Source organism: Anguilla anguilla, chromosome 5 (genome assembly GCF_013347855.1).
Source record: "Anguilla anguilla isolate fAngAng1 chromosome 5, fAngAng1.pri, whole genome shotgun sequence".
Classification (NCBI taxonomy): Eukaryota; Metazoa; Chordata; class Actinopteri; order Anguilliformes; family Anguillidae; genus Anguilla; species Anguilla anguilla.
The window spans coordinates 40,092,937-40,111,802 of record NC_049205.1 but is presented as its reverse complement, the minus strand read 5'-3'; the positions used below and the strand labels follow the sequence as shown (position 1 = coordinate 40,111,802).

Here is an 18,866-nt window from a genome sequence, read left to right as displayed (position 1 = left end):
CCACAAATATTCAGATTTTCTATGACAATCAGCACAAAAGCAATTTAATGCTCCAAACTTGCCGGCATTGCCAGTAAATATCAGTGATTGCCAATGGAGATGCTCTGAGAACAGCACTAAGATTTGCAATACTGCTCTGGTGTCTTAGCAGTATTGAAACTACTGTGCATTCATTATGGCGGAGCAGGTGAGAGCTGAGGGAGCGGACAGAAGCTTCTCACACCAGGCCAAGAAAGCCTACTCTGTTTCCGTGGCGACAGCACAGCAACCAATCAGCTAGGCATTGAAGCCCGGGGTTGTTAAACTGTCTGCTGTTCGCTCGCAGTCCTTGTGTGGCTTCTGTTTGTTGTTGTTGTTTCGAAAAGAGTCGTGAATCAACAGCTGGCTCTGGACAGGCAAAGGCAATGCCGGGGGGAGAGGGAGAACCCCACCCTGCCTCCGCCTCCCCTACCTCCCCCACGAGCCCCTTCATTAACCAGCCAGTGGGGTATTTGGGCTGCACCAGACACTTGGCACGAGATCTTGGCTCATGTGCCAGACAGAATTGGTGGGGGTCAAGTCTGGTCACCTGCTTGGAATAATAATTAAGGCAGAAGCAGCGGCAGCACACACACACACACACACACACACACACACACACACACACACACACAAAAACCCAGTCACAGATGAGGAATTTGGTTGGCCAACTCCACCTGCACCGTTTTTGCTATTTTTTTTATTTTCTTTTATAACAAACCCATTATTTCTGTCCTATTTCTATCCCTGTTCTGGGAGAGAATAATATTTGCTGTGGAAAAACTTTTACAATGGCCTAACTGAGCTCTGTATTCACACCCCTGAGAATGATTCGGATATTTTCAGTGTACCTGTGTGTCTCTAACTATGTGCTGAGCAAACATTTTTGAGTGCTGGTATTTTGAGCACAAAGTAGATGTCAGAACATTCTGTCCTTATTTGAAAAAAAAGGAAATGCAACGCTGGCTTTTAGTACCAGTAGAATTAAGCAAATGGTGATATGAGTCTACCCTTTCCATTCAAGCTCATTATATGGGAGGTTTCACTCGAGTAATGATTTTGACCATATCTGACCCCAGCTTTCTCTGAAGTAATTGGGAGAAAAATAGCATCTCAGGTGTGCATTTCAGGATGTTATGAAGATCTCTAAAAATTTTTTAAAAAATTTTAAAAAAGCATTGCATTGCATATTGCATTGTATCCAGCATTGCATATTGCATTGTATCCATGCTCACCTGTTTGGTAGATCGAAAATCTGATGAAATCTGCACCCCCCCCACCCTTTTTTTTGCCCTGTTTTAAAAATGCAATTTTCCATGCAATCACGTAAGCACAGCATATTCATGATCTGGTTTAAAATAAGCCCAAATTAAAAGTTTCCACTTCATTTCACCTTCCTCATGTCATGGTAATTTTCTAAGAAACCTGTTTTTAGAGAAAGTAGTAGCCTAGGTTCTGTGGTAGATAGTGCTTTTGCACCCTTGATGTGTGGTAGAGGTTTGGTTCACTGCCAAAATCCAGTCTTTTTTTTTTTTGGAAACCTTGATCAGTGTCTAGCCACAGGAAAATCCTTTTTTATTAGGAAATCTAATAGCAGTGATTCATGGAGGACATTGACCAGAAGAAAATAGAACATGAGAATGTTTTAATGAAGTGTATTTTTGGCATTAATTGGCAATTACAAATGCTCATAGGCTGACAATTAAAAATGTCTAACTAAAATATGTAATTTGGAAATGATTTCAGCCCAGACTTGTATGTTGCAAGTGTGATTATGCTCAGTCAGCATTTATGGTTGATGCACTCATATCTTTGTCTCATATCTCATAACTATTGTAATAATGTTTAGGTTTCCTTAAGGATTCACGTCCTGATAAGTATTTGTGATTTCAGTGTTTCCCAGGGCAATGGTCAAAACTTGAGTGGACTAGAGGTTCTGCTTTTTTATTGTGGTTTGAATTAGGGGATCAATGTGTGATATCAACTAAATCACAACAGCTTTTAAAAAAAATTATACTAAGAATCAAAATCAAATCCATGTATTCTTTTAAAAGTTTTATTGCAATATTATGCTGGGTGCAAGTGTGGTTTACAAATTTTTGGAAACACATTTTATAGCTTCCTTAATGAAGTTGGATCAAGTCTATATAGCCTATGTTATAGACTTGATGGTGGCTTTTTCAGTCAAATCTAATGTGTAGAAATGATCTGAATTAGAGGCTGTTTTGTCACAATTTGGCATGATTTGTTTCCTTCCTTCAATTTTCCCCATGACACATTTGTTAAATAAACTACTAGCCTATATGGCATGCTTCTAGAGGAGCATACAGATATTGTACTCTGTGTACTGCTTTGTGCACTTCTCTTTGAAACACCGCTGAAACTTTTAAATGACTGCTTTGTCAGTGCAATGATGAAAGTTTGCGGGTGGTCATCTTGATTTGTGTCGCTTTGACACTGTCAACAGAGGACTCTTTGAAATGTGTGGCCATGAAATCGAAAGGTAAACAGGATAGCTATATCCTAACTTTGATCACTGTTGCTATTCTGTTCTTATTTAAAGCTACTTACACCAGCTATTCAGCAGTGTGATAAAGGATATGCATCAGATTGGTTCTCTTTGTCGGTGGTGGCAGTCCGGGTTCTGGGGACCCACTATTCTGGGTTTTGTTGCTGCCAATCATTTGATTAGTTAAGGTTGTGGAAAGCATGTCTTTTCAGTTCTGCTGTAAATTCTTCCTTAAACTTAATTTTAATGCAATGCATTTTGACGTATTGTCATTTGTATTCTTAAACTCTTTCCAACACAGTTATTTGTCATATTACAGAATTTAAAATAATGATTTGATCTGATTCATAAAAATTCCTTGGATGTGAATGTGGGACATTTATTATTCTTAGTATGCAACACTATGTCTAACATGTATATCTAACATATTTCTAATTTGGCCATAAGAAGTTAAATCATCCTGCAGCAGACATTGGAATAACAATTGAAGAACAGTTGACTGCTTTTTAATATTCAGAAGTTGCTATTGTTGTTGAAACAAAAACCAGCACACATACTTTGTCTGCAGGACCAGGTTTGGGAACCAACCAAGCTAGCATAGCTTATGGTTGTGTGGAGTCATTTCAATGTGCTAATGCGTGGGATATGATTACAGTAGGGAGTAACTCCAAAGATGTTGGGATTGTTCCATGTGATGGTCACAAACAACACAATAACAACATTGGGGATATAATGGTAAAGCATGGTCATGGTTTATATGCACTATATGTGGCATAGTGTAGCCCTAAATGCCTTGTGCTTGTTTAGCAGTAGTACAAATTCTGAAGTACTCTTCTTTGTTCTTCAGATATAAAGAGGAGTAACTTTTTAACCATAACATAAGCTGTTTATAGCCGATATTTGGAATTTATCTCTGCTCCTGTTGTTACAAATAGGCCTATATGGCAGGTGTATGGTGATGCAGTGCTACATGTGGTGCAATTCAGGACTTGCATATAGCAGAAAGCAAATGTAAGCTGTGAATGGAATCCAGATCATTAGACCATGAGGAGGTTGCCAGGTGACAGGTGGCTGGGTGTGTGAAGGAGGGAAAGCTGGCTTTACAGGTGCCACCACTGCAAAAAACTAAAATAATTATCTTAATCTTAAGTATTTTTATTTACTTTTAAGTAGTATAATTCGTCTTATATTTAGGCTTTAAATCTTATTTATGAGACTTTTATAGCTAAATAAGACAGAAAGATTGTCAGTGAGGTGAGACAGTTTGGCTCATTTCAGGATTTGCCAATGGGATAAGACAGTTTCACTTGTCAAGTAAAAAGTAACTTAAATGTTTGCTGTAATATTTTGTACTTAATGGCAAAAGTCACAAAAGTAAGATTTTAAGTCTCAATGCAAGACCAAAACACTTAAGACACTATTTTTTGGTTTTTGCAGTGAAACTCTTGTCAATATTTAGTTAGTGTTTCCATTTAAATAACAATTAACAATTCTGCAGGCTCTTGACAGTGGAAGAGGCATTCCAGGATATTTTAGTGGCAGCATATGCCCATAGCATTGCAAAGGTGACATCTGTGCCATAGCAAGTTCTGAATTGTTCATAAGGATTTAAGTACCCAAAAAGCACACTGCTTGGACTGTGTCATCAAAAACCTGCATTTTGGCAACAGTACGCTTTGTTATTACGGAATCCTGTGTGACAGGGCGGCAGTTGGTTCATATAAGATCTTTTTCTCAAATACTTAAATACAGAAATGATCAGTCTGTGTGTGTGTATATGACAGGGTTTTTCCTGGCTCGAAATAGGGCTTAGATATGCTCTACCAGAGACGTTGCTAGACTTAAAGCTCTACAGGGGCACTTACATCCCTGAAAATCTGGAGCATCTTCATTGTCATTACTTGTGGAGGGAACTGTATATCAGCAGTACAAAAACATGAATACTATTTATACTGATCTTTTAAAAATGTGTTTTGCTTGCAAAAACATCTAGGTGCAATCAACATTGCCAAAGTAAGCTTATCAAAACAGCCCTCAGTCATTATACCCAGGATTACAATAGTTAAGTCAGTGATTGCAAACTCCGCCTATGCTTCCTGGTTGTTACATTATGCAAGCTACTTTGTGGTAAAATTTGATAATTATAAGGCCACGGGGCGAAATTGCAGTACTTTTTATCTGGCAACACTGCCTAGCATTGATACCAGCCATGCGGCAGCCAGTTTAAAAAATCTATATCAACTTGTCATTGCAGAAGCTGAAATGTATGATAAAGAATAGGCTCATTTGTTTTACATCGAATATTTTAAGTAGGCTACATCAACCCTGAGCTAGCTAAGCAGTTTTGTGTATATACAGCATGTACCATATTTAGGCTATATTCAATTATATCACTGCTCAGGAAGTAGGCTATGATCTCATCTCATCTAGCCACATGGGCACTCTCCGTGCCTCAGTAAACGTGTTCTGGCAATGCCCCAGTCGGTTATACCGTAGGGATCTGGAAGAGTTTCGCCAGTTGGCAATGCAAGTTTACGAAGATAACTTTCTCAATCTTGGAAGTGTCGTCTTATTGCTTCGCATAGTCACTTAACTTGTTTCCAACAGTGTTTTGTCACCAAAATGCCCACACATCTTTGTTATGTCACAATTATTTACAAACTTTGAAAGGGTCTGTTATGATAGCCTTCATGTCAAGGAAAATCTTTTAGAAAAGATGTTGCTTTATTATCCCATTCCACCACCTTAATGCAACTGAATCTATCTCACAGATAGTAACGGAGCTGAAGGTTTGTTTTTTAGATGAATAGGTAGGCTGGAATGCAATGGGGCCATGTGGGCATAACCGGAGGTGTCCTTGGGCCGAGGCAAACAAAAAAACTGTGTTAAGGGGCCGTTTAGTTTATCTATTTTGAAACTTTACTGGGAAAACGTCTGGTGGTAAAAACCGTTCCAGACCAAAGCCCAATCCCCACAGTGTAAGCAGCTCCCTGCCCCAGAAGAGTGAGCGCTACTAATCAGCCTCTTGCAGTTTATTGGCTCCCGTTCGATAGCACAACTGGCTGACCTTGCTTTAATCGCAGAGGGAGCTCTGACCGAGTCTGGCCCGGCAAATTGCTACATTATGGCCTTTATCAGCCGGCAAAAGAAAAAGCGCCTTTGATTGGCCGCGTGAGGAAACGGCACCAGCGTGTGCCAGGCTACTTCCTGCTGATAAAGGGGCCCATGGCTGAGCCTCCTCCGGGGAAACACTCTTAATCTAAAATGAGAGCCATAATTCTGCTGCCTGTGTGGGGGTCGGACAGGAAGCTGGCTGGTTTTCCGTTGCCTGTGGCCTGTGCTCACACCTGTAAGTCTTATTCGAGACTGGGGCCAGGACAGTCTGACCTACCCCTACTTAGGCATAGCCAACACATCCATTTGCTTTTGTGGTCTGTTGTTCTGAATACGTTTCTGAATACTAACATTTACTTGCTAAATATATAGTTAGGTGAGTGCTGCCCATTTAATCTGTACATTTAGGATAACTCTACCCTACCAAACCAGATCTCTCACGGTTCATAACCAGCGTGCTGATTTTCAGCTAATCTGCAAGCCCATACAGGTCAGGTTTTGTTAAAATCATTTTCTTCACCTGATCAGCTGACAACAGTCGGCATTGATCCTGAAGCAAATATATCACCTTCAGGTTGTTCAGCAGAATATGCTTTCAGATTATGAAATATCATTCCAAATGGTGGAAATGTACAGAAAATCGGGATGTAAAGGTTGATGGTATCATCTGAACTCTAACAAGAACTTGAAGGTAGAAACTTTTGCAGGAGCAAGACTCAGTTGATATCTTTACGCTGCTTTTTTTGTCGCTGCTGTGGCTGAAGGGAAAATTTTCATGATGAAGCAATTGCACAGTAATGATTGTTCACATATGTTGAGTCATCTGTGTTGGTCTTTTAAAACGTTGACATCATAGGCTAAATGTTTTGTCGTGTTGTCAGAGGGCTTTACCTTGAGATAACAAACTTGGATTGGACTGTGTACACTCCACAGTTTAGCCTGGATCTAGCCCTCTATTTGCCCTCCTGATTTTGCCGTGAGCCCTTGAAGAACTTACCATGTGCACACAGTGAAATACTTTAAACGTTAAGATATAGTGTGTTGTGCCATTTGACTGCCAATAATTTCTTGCCTACAAAGCTGTTCCTGGGAAACGGTTTTGAAATCCTCCCATGTGAGAAAAAACTTGGGAACCTCAGGAGGGGTGTGACACTGTACAATTCTTTATGGAGCTTAAAACCTGATTGTTCAGCCCTCTCCGAAGCCTTTGCTAGCCTTCGCCAACATTCAACCCAACCATTGTTTTCATGGCAGCATAACCCTACCTTTGTTTATGACCGGGGAAAGCATGCCAGGTCTAGCTCATCCGTTGTTGAGGTTCTGGTGTCCCATGGGCATGGTGGTCCTCTTACCTGCCAGGTCCTGTTCAGAGCCACGCCCCGCTAACACAGGCCGTGCCCACAGGAATGTTCCGGTATAAAAGGGAGGAATCTCTGTGACCCCAGCAGGCTTAGGTGTGCATGTGTGAGCCTTAGGGCAGTCAGTGATTAACCTTGACTCACTCCACCCACTAGCACCGCTACTTAGGGCCAGCGTCCATTCATGGGGCAGGAATCAGCCAAACTGCATGTTACGAATCCACTGAAATTGCTTAACACTCAATGCTTCCAGTCATTTTCAGAGTTCCCTGATGTTCTGAAAAGTCTGCCCTTCCTCAGTGAGTCTTTTATCTGTCAAGCTAGCAAGCTATGTCATGATATCATTATCTTTTTCCTAGAAACCCGCCCAAATTATTTGTGACTGGTGAGGGATGACACATTTTCTGATTCTGTTTTGGAGAGTAACCATAACCACGTTCATGAAGGCACATTCACTCTTCTGTCACCATGGCTTCACATTTCCACAGACATAATGGTGTCGATGAAGACTGAAGCAGCTGTGTGTTCACAGTTCAAAATTGCCTCTTACAGATTTGCAGTCCCCCATCAGTGTACATGAGCTCGAAGTGATGGAGTCTAATCATACTTTTAAATCATATCCTTTTCAATATGCAACTATTATCTGTGCAATCTCTATTTTACTTCAGTATTTGCACTGCTACTGAAAATCTTAAAGGTATGCCAGATATCTTACCTGAAATGCCTTGGTATATTCAGTTATAGAAAGCCTATATGATTATGTGTATAATGTCACTGACTCTATGCCTCCTCTCTTTCTCAGGAATCTGTGTCAAATGTGGTAAGGGCGTGTATGGAGCCAGCCAAGCTTGCCAAGCCATGGGCAACCTCTACCACACCAACTGTTTTACCTGCTGTTCATGCGGTAAGTCTGTCTCAGTCTCAGCCAGTTTGCTACTCTACAGAGAACTGGCTTGTATTCAGTATTAAAAGTGTGAAACGGCCTAGAGGCGGGCCTGTGATTTACCGGAATATGACACATAGGTCTGTCTATAGGCTAATTTTTTTTTATTCTGAGCTGTAAGCAAAGTAACCAATCTGTGTGATTTGAAAGGCCTGTGTCTCATGACTGAACTCTGTGGTGTGTTTTAACGTTCTATTGCTTCATATTGTGTTTATGATAGAAGTCACAATTTGAGGATCCATTCACTGTCCCCACACCTGTGTACCTGCTTACGGTAGCTACTTAGTTATCCAATATATATTTGCCAGTAATGAGTAGTGACTTCGTAAGGTAACATTACGTTTCCATGAGAGATGTTAGAGCTTGGTAATTATGCTTAAATATATAATCACTGAAATTGAAATACAGGTGTAAATTAGACAAGTACAATGGACCAAAAATTACAACTTGGCAACATGATCTGTATTTAAGAAGGTACATAACAAAAAACTTTGGGTTTTACGATTGAGACCAGGCATGTCTTGTTGATGTGGGAGCTTTAATGGCTTGAATGGAGCCTTTTCTTATTGACACCAACAATATTATAGCTTGTTCCAGGTATTTCCATCGCATCAATTCCAGAGCAGTCGAGGCAGGCCCGAGAATTCACTCACTGCGACCTGGACCATTTCTGTGAGAGCTTTTAAAAAGTCCTCACAAGTGCACAAAAGTCCACCCAGGGGTGACGTGTAAGACAGCCAGCTGGTGTCTGTGTTTACGCTCCTAATAAGCTGCTGACTGCTATCTGAGGGATTGTGCGGAGATGGGGTAGCTGGAAGAGTAGTGGTCAACTTCTTTTCCTAGTGTGGCGCTGAGCCAGAGTTCGACCGCTTCACACTTCTGACCGGAGCTGGAATCGGGTGTCAATTTTTGGGGAGGACTTGGCTTATCCTTCATGGATTCATTGATTCCTCCCTCCAAGCGATCCCTCCCCCTTTAATTTCATAAGCACTTGGACTTGGGCCCCCATGACAGTCTCATTGTACCACTCTGCTTTAGCGGGCAAAACAGGGTGGAAGCACATCTGGATCAGAGGTCAAAATACAACCAAACTGTCATGTGGAGTGTTAAGCTGGAATGCATCGACTGAAACCAAATTGAGTTACGTTTTAAGCCGACAGATACCGTTTGCATTTTTAGTCGGCATCTGCAAGAAGTTACTGAGTCAGGGTCGTAGATAGTCATAGCAGAAGGAAGGTAAATCCTCAAGGATCAGGACTATGTTTCGAATGGCTGCATGTCAGTTCTAATCTCAGTCATGAAGCCAAAACAACCGATTTCGATTCTGATAGCCGTTTTTTTTTTTTTTTAAGCACCAGGTAACAAAAAACATAATATTGTTTATTAGCTCTATAGGTTACGAATGCATTCAGATACTTGTGGGTTGTGGGTTGCTGTGGTATTTTCTCGTGCAGTGCAGTTCAGCGTACTGTGTTCGTACTGCAAAGACATGCTGGTGAACCCTGTACTTTGACTGAAAGTCAGGGGATAGCGCACCCTGTAGTATTTGACCCCAAAGGATAGAAGCATATTGTCTGTTTACATTGTGAAATAAAAAAAACTGAAATTGCACACTTGTTCATTTTGCAGGGTTTGGTGTCTGAACTCCATACTCTTGAGAGTGATGTTTCCACACGTGCACTTGCATCTTCCATCTTCGGTGTTACTTAAACACAGTTATTTTTATTTTTAATAATTGATTAGCAAATACCTCTAGGATATAATTTTAACCAATGGCATAATTAGGGTGCACATTTCCTGGAATAGGTTAATGATAACTGGTCTTGATGGTTAAAAAGTTAAAAAGCAAAGTTTAAACCCTGCATGGTTTAGTGTGACTTTGAACCCAGCACACTTCAGAGTATTCTCACATATAATGTCCTGAAGTACGTAGAACATAGATTCTAAAGTTGGCTGCATTTACTCCCACACACACACACACACACGAACACTTTACCAACGAACACAGTGAGGTCGTCTCAACCGCTTGACTGACTCCGCCTCCATACCCTGCCGTGTACTGGTTGTCACTGTTAACCACAAGTGAGTGCCAGCGACAAAGTCAGTCAGATAATAGACGTCTGTCTGGCCCTCTAATGATTCAGTAGACAGTTACGTGACTCGTTTCACTCACCAGACACTATTTGTAACCGAGTTTGTTTGTGACTCCTCGTCCATCGCAGACCACACCTGACGCAGGGGCTGCCCACCTGAAGGAGGTGAGACAGGATTACGCCCCAGTCCGTGACTCGGCCACACCGAGCCCCGTCCCGGCACTGAAGGGGGCCAAGGAGAGGGGGGTGTTTACATGGGACACACACAGGGGGGAGCAGGCCTGCACTCGTTTAGAAAATGGCGGGGAAATTCCCGTCTTAGCAGAACCAAACTCAGTGACTCACCCTCAGCATCCCGACCACAGTGTCTGCAGGTAATAGAGCCCTGTTTGTTCAGACAGAGGAGGGTGGATTCAAACCTGGGAAGGGGATTTTTTTTCTCTCTGTTTTTCTTTAAGGAAGTTCTCTCTTCTGGGTTTCTTAAATGAGGTCACCTCTCATAAACACGACAGTGATTTATGAACATTGACAGTCACACTGAAAATAAAATGCGTTACTGAGACTGTAAACAGGACTAAGCGATTTAGAAGAAATGTATTCATTTAAAAGAAACTTCTTTTGGGCTAACTGAACCAAAAGCAAAACCTTATTTCCAACATTAGACCAGTTACCCCCCCCAGGGGGCTCTAGATTTCCCCCTTTATGTTTGCCGTCAGGTAAATGCAGGGCCGTCGCTAACATCTGGGGTGAGACAGTGGAGCCTTGTTTCCTGGAGGCCTGTCCCAGCATCCTGCAGGAGGACAGCCAATGCGATTGTACCCGTCTCACCTGTGCTGTCCTCCCACTGACTCACCTCCTCACTACCGCCAGTGAGCCAGAGCCAGACTGCAGGTGTCTAGAGGGGTGGAAATCTAGGTTGAAAGATATTTTGTCATAAACTGACTCTGTTAACCCCAATATAGCTCAGGCTTTACCTGGATATAGCATGGCTAAATTCTAGTCGGTAAGAAAACTTTCACTTGTGAACCAGATGTAGCTGGTTTTGTTACCTGAAAGCCTAGATGCCATTTCACCGATTTTCACCACAAAAATGTACCCTGGGCCAGCTCTTCTGTGGGAGCAACAGCAAGCAGACATGACAGTGCCAATGTTTTTATTTTTTGTTTAATTTCCCAGTTTTTATGGCGTTGGCATTCTTTCAAAAATATATGGAAGTGCCTCTGCACTGTTGTCAGTGCAATGCATTAAGTGTCTTTATATAATGTATTCAGAGGCTTCAGTAGCAGTCCTCATATTGTAACCACAGTCGGTTTCATTGTTGAAATGTTTTTCGCTTCTCTTACGCACACCTCAGATTCCACAGGGCGGTCTCTTTGCCAACCGTTTTGCCTGGCAGCTTTCCAAGGTACGTTGTCACTGCTGCCATGGCGACAAAGCCAGCCGCTAAGGTTAGACTAGCATATCGGGAAGCAGCGGGCCCATCACTGAGCTCTGTTTTCTGCTAGTAGATCTTCATAATTGTTTATCACAGGATTAGAGTGTACTTGCTGTACGGCCTCCTGGGACATGTAAAGCTAAAGCATTACTGTAGTGATGTATGTCTGGTCCAGAACTGAATCTTCATTGTGCCAAAGGCAACTGTGGCCAGTAGTCCCATAGGGTGGGGCTTCAGCTTCCTGGGTTTTCTTCACTTTATTAGTCGCACAGGCGACTCCTTGATCCGGTGACTGCGATCCACATGCTCCAGCCCTGCAAGACATTCAGGCTTCCACTGCAGTGACTAAAACAAACATCAGATGCTGTGATTTTGGGTGAACGTGGTGTGGCTGGCTGCATGCCTGCTAGTCTGAATTCTGGAGGGGATGGACCTTTAGATTATAATTGGGATTTTGGTCTTTCTTTTGGTCCATCTTCACGGAATGGAATTTTTCTGACTCAAATTCAATTATGTTTTGGGGCAGCTGGGTCTCGGGGATAGACTGTAATGCTGCTGTGTGTTTATGGAATGCATTTCAAATACATTTAAATGCATTTCTGTGTTAAATATCTGGCTATAAAAATGGATAAATGTTCAAAAATGCAGGCTAATGCAGTTGGTCTGTGAAAGGTTTCTTTTTTTAATTGGAGCAGTGATTTAACTGTTTTCCCGAGGGGTTTGCCAAAAATAATTTCCAGGAAACCATGGTTATCAGCATGTTTATTGTGGGAAGCAAAAGGGTCACATGAATTCTGAGAACTTAAGATTGGATCTGTGTAATTGACTTTCAGTAATCTGTTTTTATTTATTTATTCCCCGTGTTTTGGGGCCATTCTGGCTTTCTGTGGACAAATTTGTCTTTGTTTACGTGGTGTAAGGAACAAAGTCGGTGGGGATTGGTATCCCGTATCCTGTAGAACAGGGGTGTTCAATCTTATCCAAGAAGGATTTTGTTTTAGCCCAGCACTGCAACACCTGATTTTACATTACATTACAGGCATTTGGCAGACGCTCTTATCCAGAGCGACGTACAACAAAGTGTATAACCATAACCAGGTTTTTATTTAACTATTTAACTAATTATTCTCTTCAATCAAGACCTTAATAAGTACAATCAGTTGTCTTAGTGCTGGGCTTAAACAAAAAACTGCACCCACACCATTTTGGCTAAGATTAGACATCTCTGCTCTAGAGGAATTAAATGAAATGAAATGAAAATGAAAACTCCAAACTATCTAGCCTAGATGCTAAAATGTAACCTTTGGTCAACAGGTCTGAGATCAAACTGCAGTTTGGTTGGAGAATCTCTTTACTGCTAATAGAGCTTATGGCCAGATGGTCCCTGTCAAATGGTATGATTTATGTAAGTTGCAGTTGTATGATATTACAGTCATCTCGTGATTGTTTTGGCTTTTGAATATGGCTCAGCTACCTCAGGGGCTACATTAGATTTGACTTCCAAGGGTTATAAAACAAAATGTACTGTAACTGCTTTACACTAACACAAATGCAAATGGTAAAATTCCATTCTCAAGTAACCAATGACAACATTACATTGTGGCTGCATATACAGCACTGAATAACACCAAAATTTTAGCTTGCTGGGTAGGCTACCTACTGTACTGGCATTTTGTATGTGCTAACAACCTAAAAATACCAGCACCAGTTGTTAGCAAGCTTGGTATAACTATCTGGAATCTAAAATGTATGTTCTTACTGTAGGTTAGCCTAAGCTTACATTTTAATAGATGAAAATGGAAAGCAGTTGAGTTGCACTTAAAACTGAGCATGTTTGTAACTTTCTGAGGTGTCAGCAAATTTTGCTTATAGCAGAAAAAGTTTAGTGTTTTTAAAGAAGTTCACAACCAGCCCAGCTAAAAACCTTCCATATTTCTCCAGGCAACATTTTGCAGGCAACATGTTCAGGTCAAATAATGCATTGAACGGGCTTTGATTTTTAACCTCCAGTTGACCACCAATTGATCTGCTTGGAATAGCCTGGTTACGGAAATCTTCTTCAGCCTATTAATGGAGTTATTCATGAAAATGCCTAGTAGTTGGTTCTGCTGCAGTCTTTCTATGGGGTCCTCCGTGGAAAGATTTAGGCTCTTGGGACTGAATCCACTTGAAAAAAAAACTACATTTTTATTAAAGCACAATTAGTCCAGCGACTTTTATCTACAGTTGAACCTCATCCTTGTCCACAGACCGTGTAGTCTGGAAGTCTGGAGTTTGTGTCCTTGGAGAAATAAGGCAGCAGTGCTGTGTGCAATAAAGACAGTTATTTATACTGTTTCTGAAAGGTGCAGTGTCTCACTTTATAGCACTCAAAATGGTTGTTTAAGATCAGAGAGATGATGGCTTAAACAAATAGAGTATGCGTAATGCATGTCGGCATTTGTGGTTTCATCAAAAGCTATTGAACAGTTAACATAAGTGGAGAAGCAATTCTGTCTAGCCTTTTCAATGCATGCTGAGATTGCTTGTTATTGATATTTTGGGTGCCTTTGTTCACTGATGGTGTTTTCTAGGAAATATCCTCTCCTCAGACGTGTACTGTGGTGGTGTATTGACATACAGTGAATTTGTGGTCATTAAGTCAGCCTAGGAAAGGTCATAGTTATTAAGCCATGGCAGTAAATCTTATCATTAGGGCTATACACTAATTCTCATCCTGGTATGTAGGTCCTCACTGTGTAGGCAGCCAGGTAGGTAACTCTTCCTGGCACCTGCTCCTTATTGAAGTAAATTGTATGTAAAAATTGCTTCTTCTTTTTTTAAATACAAAAGATGGAGAAATTTTGGGGAAATAAACATCACTGTCTCCTGAGTATTATGTAACTGTAACAAACCTTCCTTTGAGACTCCTTGTGTGTTTATTTAACATTTTTTGGAAATTGTCAGAGGATATTTTGGAATCGTACCACTACAAGAATTTTAAGCGCAGTATCAAAACAAGGAAATTGACCATTTTTGAAGGACATTAAGTGCAAAATAAGTCCAGGAGATAACCAGCTAGTTTGATTTCTCTTTCAGTTATGAAGCATTCAGAGTGGCATCCTCAGAGAATGTTGCAGAGTACTAAACAGGAGTTATAAAATTTAAGGAACTCTGTGTTAATGTGAAAATATTCATATAAAGCATAGCCCTTATTTACGACCGCATCAACAGCATTGAAATACAGCGAGGCTGTAAATACAAACAGGATTTGAGTATAAAAATTGAGTAGCCATTAGGAAGTGCACCTGAATCGATGACACTGTAAATGTAATTCAAGAATTTACAAGGGAAAATGACAAAAGAAATGGACAAAACGCAATAGTAGATACATTTGCTGTTCTTCTGGTTGTGTAAGTGGCTGAGGAGGAAACTGCAGTAGACAGGTGCTGCAGTGTAATATCACACGGTGCTGGTGTATAAAATCAGCCCTGTTATGAAGTCCAGGTAAAGTAGCCAGGGGTCCCGAAGCGACAGGTAATCAGAAATGCAGAGGTCCTGAGTTTGGGGCTCGGTGCTGCCGTCTCTGTGGAACAAAGAGGAGGGAGAGATGCCCGCTGTGGAGCCTGGCCCCTCCCCTCCCTGAGCCGAGCTCCTGGGAAGGGGGGTGGGGGGGGTGGAGGGGGGATGAATAGGACAAGCCAGTGACCTCAGACAGAAAGAATGTCCCTGTTTGCACAGGCCTCCTGGTCCTTTAGGAACAGACCACAGCCAGTGCGGGGGGGTGGGGGGGCGGCAGGCAGGGAGGGGACCGCGACCTGCTTTGTGTTTACCTTCCAGCTCCGCGGCACGTATGCTCTGGCCGTTATAGGTGGGTCCGGAGCGTGGAATGCACCGTGTACAAGCAGTACTTTGTGAGATTGCGGATGTTGTCTGTAGCCAGTGAAAATCGCAGGTGACTGGTCCTTTAACGCTTCGTAATACAGTGCCTGCAGCACAAGGCGCAAAAGGCAAGCGGCTTCCACCACCTTGTCTTTTACGGATGCGAGTAGCGTTTTCCAGCACAGAAGATTTTTTTTTTGTTTTAAAGGATTTTCTGGTTTCACGGCTTAGAAATGATTTGTGTGAAATACAGGTACACTATTTAGAGAGCTAGAGGCTGAAAATGAAGGAGTGAAAACAGCTATTTCACATCCTGTAAGATCTGGCGGTTAAGTATGGAGCTGAAGATGTGCCTCAACTGTGCTCTGTGAAGCCAGTGTGATGTCACTATGTGTGATGTGTGTGTGTGTGTTGCAAATTTGTATGAAATGTGCTCTATAAATAAACCCTGATTGATTGATTGTGTTGCATAATTATTATGCAACACAATGAACTAGCTATATGCATTTAAATTCATATTTATTGGTAATTAATTTAGTTATTTTTACATTAAAAATATAGCTTTTGAGCAGTATAATTAAACCCACAAAATTGTTATATAAGGGCCTATATTCTTTGGTCTTAGTTTTTAACTGCAGAAACAGTGATGCCAGTTTGTGGTTGAAGAAAGTAAGATTGACGCAATTTTTTACATACAGGTCAAAATGAGAGTGCAGGTTTTCATTTCCAACCAATCACTACACCTGCTGATTTCACTAATGAGTTCCTGCATCTCAGGTTGAAGGTGCACTAATGAGTGAAATCAGCAAGTGTAGTAATTGGTTGGAATGAACATGCAAACTCTTGGCCCCGCATGATTGGGTATCACTGCTCTAAACTCGTACTGGTGGATCTACTAACTGTGCATGAAGTTTACTCCTCCCCTATAGGACGACTGGGCTGTTCTGCTGAAAAATAGGGATGTATATTGGTTGAGAAAAAATGATGGACATTGCTTGAGGCATTTCATAATAAATAATAGTTTCTTCATTGTGAATCAGTTATGGGGTAATGATGGAATAAAAAAAATTCAACACATGTTCAGTTTTACCAGTGTAAATGCTAAAAATGTAAGTGTTGAAAGTACATCGTTATATGTCATGCTTTTTGCAGATGTAGCCTATTTTATTTTCAACTTTTATTGGTACACAACATCCTCCCAGAGGGTTCATGAGGCTAAAACCACTGGTAGCAATAAAGATCTCAAAAGTACTTTCTCAAAAGGCTCAGCCTTACTATATTTACTGTAGTGGTAGCAATTCTCCGATTAATACAGTTGCACTGCATGCAGCCCAGCCTGGTCTGTGCGTTCACATGACTCCCATAGGAGCTACTGAAGATGTTGTTTTAATGAGGATAACTTCCAGATCACATCAGGGGGGAAAACTCTCTCTGGCTAATATGTGCTGTTGTGCAAGCTCTGCTCCAAGGAAAATGGAGGCAGTATTCAGTGGGGGCATCGTTTCCTGGAAGCTTTTCACTGGATTCTGTCTGGCTCGATAAGATGTGCGGTTAAACATGTTGTAGTGAAAGCGACACCCTTCTCATTCTGCAGAGGTGTGGTGGCAGATTGCAGGGAAAGTGATTTGCCTGTTGGCACATCCCATTGGACAGCCTTACTTGCAGGCTCTTTTGCAATAGGAAACTGGATAGTGTCAAAGGTCATTAGTTCAGCCATGGGCCATTATGACCATTTTGAACAGATCTACACTGCACTGTCATGGCTGACTTCGCAAGTTGCTAAGTCAGCAAAGCCTGATTTGTGAACCCATTAGTCTTGGTTTCTATATGTACATACACTGTATGTAATTTCCAAACCAGAGGTGAAAAATGAACCATCTTACATGGTAAAATAGAACTTTTAAAATTCTTTGTTTTGCAGACTTTGTGTAACAGAAAACAATGTGGTCAGGACAAAATAGTTTATATTCAAGTTGCAAAAAGTACAACAGTTTTCATGCTGGTTCGTCCTCCCCACATTGATAAATGTACTGATAAATGGCTTTGCTCTGCAGTCAGTACTGTAAGATATGCTACTTTAATATTATTAAACTATAGGAAAATATTATTTTCATCGTCCTTTGGTATTTAATTTGCAAATGGAAATTTTGAATTTCATTATTTTTTTGAGTCAGTCTCCAACATTGTATATCTGAGAGGTTTCATAGTTTACCTGCAAATCAAGTGATAAATCAAGATAAGCTCTTCAGCCTATCACCTTTTCCACTGTCTCATCACCTTAACTGTGATAGGATGTGTCGCGTTGTGTCTTCCTGACCTGTCACATTTTCTTCTGTCTTTTACAGGGAGAAGGCTGAGAGGGAAAGCATTCTACAATGTCAACGGCAAGGTCTACTGCGAAGAAGATTTTCTGGTAAGTCGTCCGCTTGTTCAGCGTAAATGTCGCGGAAGCCCGCGGCAGATGGGGCAAAGCGGCGGCCATCGAGCCTACAGATGTCTCCCGCCGCGCGCCGTGGCCCTTCCTCCGAAGCTACGCGGGGTGTCGCGAACAGAAACAGATGTTCGCGCGCCGCTACTGAATATTCATCGAATGCCGAGTGCCAGCCATTTAAACTCTCGGTTCCTCCCAAGGAGCAAAATGACCTCATTAGTCTTGAGGAGCGCTAATGATGAGACCCCACTGTGGGAGAGGTCTGAGCAGCAGCGGGTCCCGGAGTCATGTTTCTTCCGCTGCCATATCGCACAGCGGGAAAGGGAACGAGAATTAATCAGGAAGCAGGCACGGGCATGCCGGGTTCTGCTAAGGATTTCTGCATACAGCATGTCCACTTCCACGTATGAAAAAAAACATCAAGGACACGGCCATTTTACCCCCGAGCTATCATGCAAAGGCTTTAATGCACCAACTGCATTTATCAGTATTCATCACAACAGTCCTAGTTGGCAGCCCTTGATTTAAAAAAAATCATAACTTAAAATTTAGCCTTTAGATTTTAAAATGCGAGGTGGTGCTGTTTCCCTGTTATTTACGGCTTTTAGAGTTCAAAGCAAATCTCTCACTGAATGTTACATTAGTAATCTTATATTATCTTACATTAGTCCGCTTTTAATAGCATAGCTGTGTTTTTTTTTTGTTTTTTTTAAACTCTGCCGGCAGATTCAACTAATTGGACACGTGTCGTGCCTTCCGCATCAACAGGTGATGTTCAAAAGATTTCACGAGAAATGAGTCAGTGAAGCAGGTTTCTTTATGAATTAACGCATTTTGTGAAGAAGCCGTTTTTTTTTTTTTAAACACCTCGTGTGCGTGTGTCTGTGTCTGTGAGAAGAGGAATTGATTAACGAAAGCTTTCTGCTGAAGCCTGTCGGCAACTTCATCTGAAAGCTCCTTCTTTTTTATTCATTTTGTTTATAATGAGCTTTGTCTGAACGCGATTTTGAGTGTTGGAGAGATAGCTGTGCAGTCCATCGTTGGGATTTTCTCAGTGAGCTGTTATGTAATGGCCTCTGTTATGAAATTGTCCCACAGGGGAAC

General features: G+C 41.5%; 1 protein-coding gene across 1 annotated transcript in view; it reads left to right on the top strand.

Moving 5' to 3' along the window:
* The window catches only part of LOC118228392 (Wilms tumor protein 1-interacting protein homolog), a 29,396-nt gene that overhangs the window by 5,930 nt on the left and 4,600 nt on the right, over positions 1-18,866 (top strand). Inside the window, exons 2-3 of the mRNA XM_035419878.1 lie at positions 7,802-7,903; positions 17,677-17,744. Of these exons, the coding sequence (XP_035275769.1) occupies positions 7,802-7,903; positions 17,677-17,744 (170 nt within the window). The remainder of the gene's footprint in view (positions 1-7,801; positions 7,904-17,676; positions 17,745-18,866) is intronic.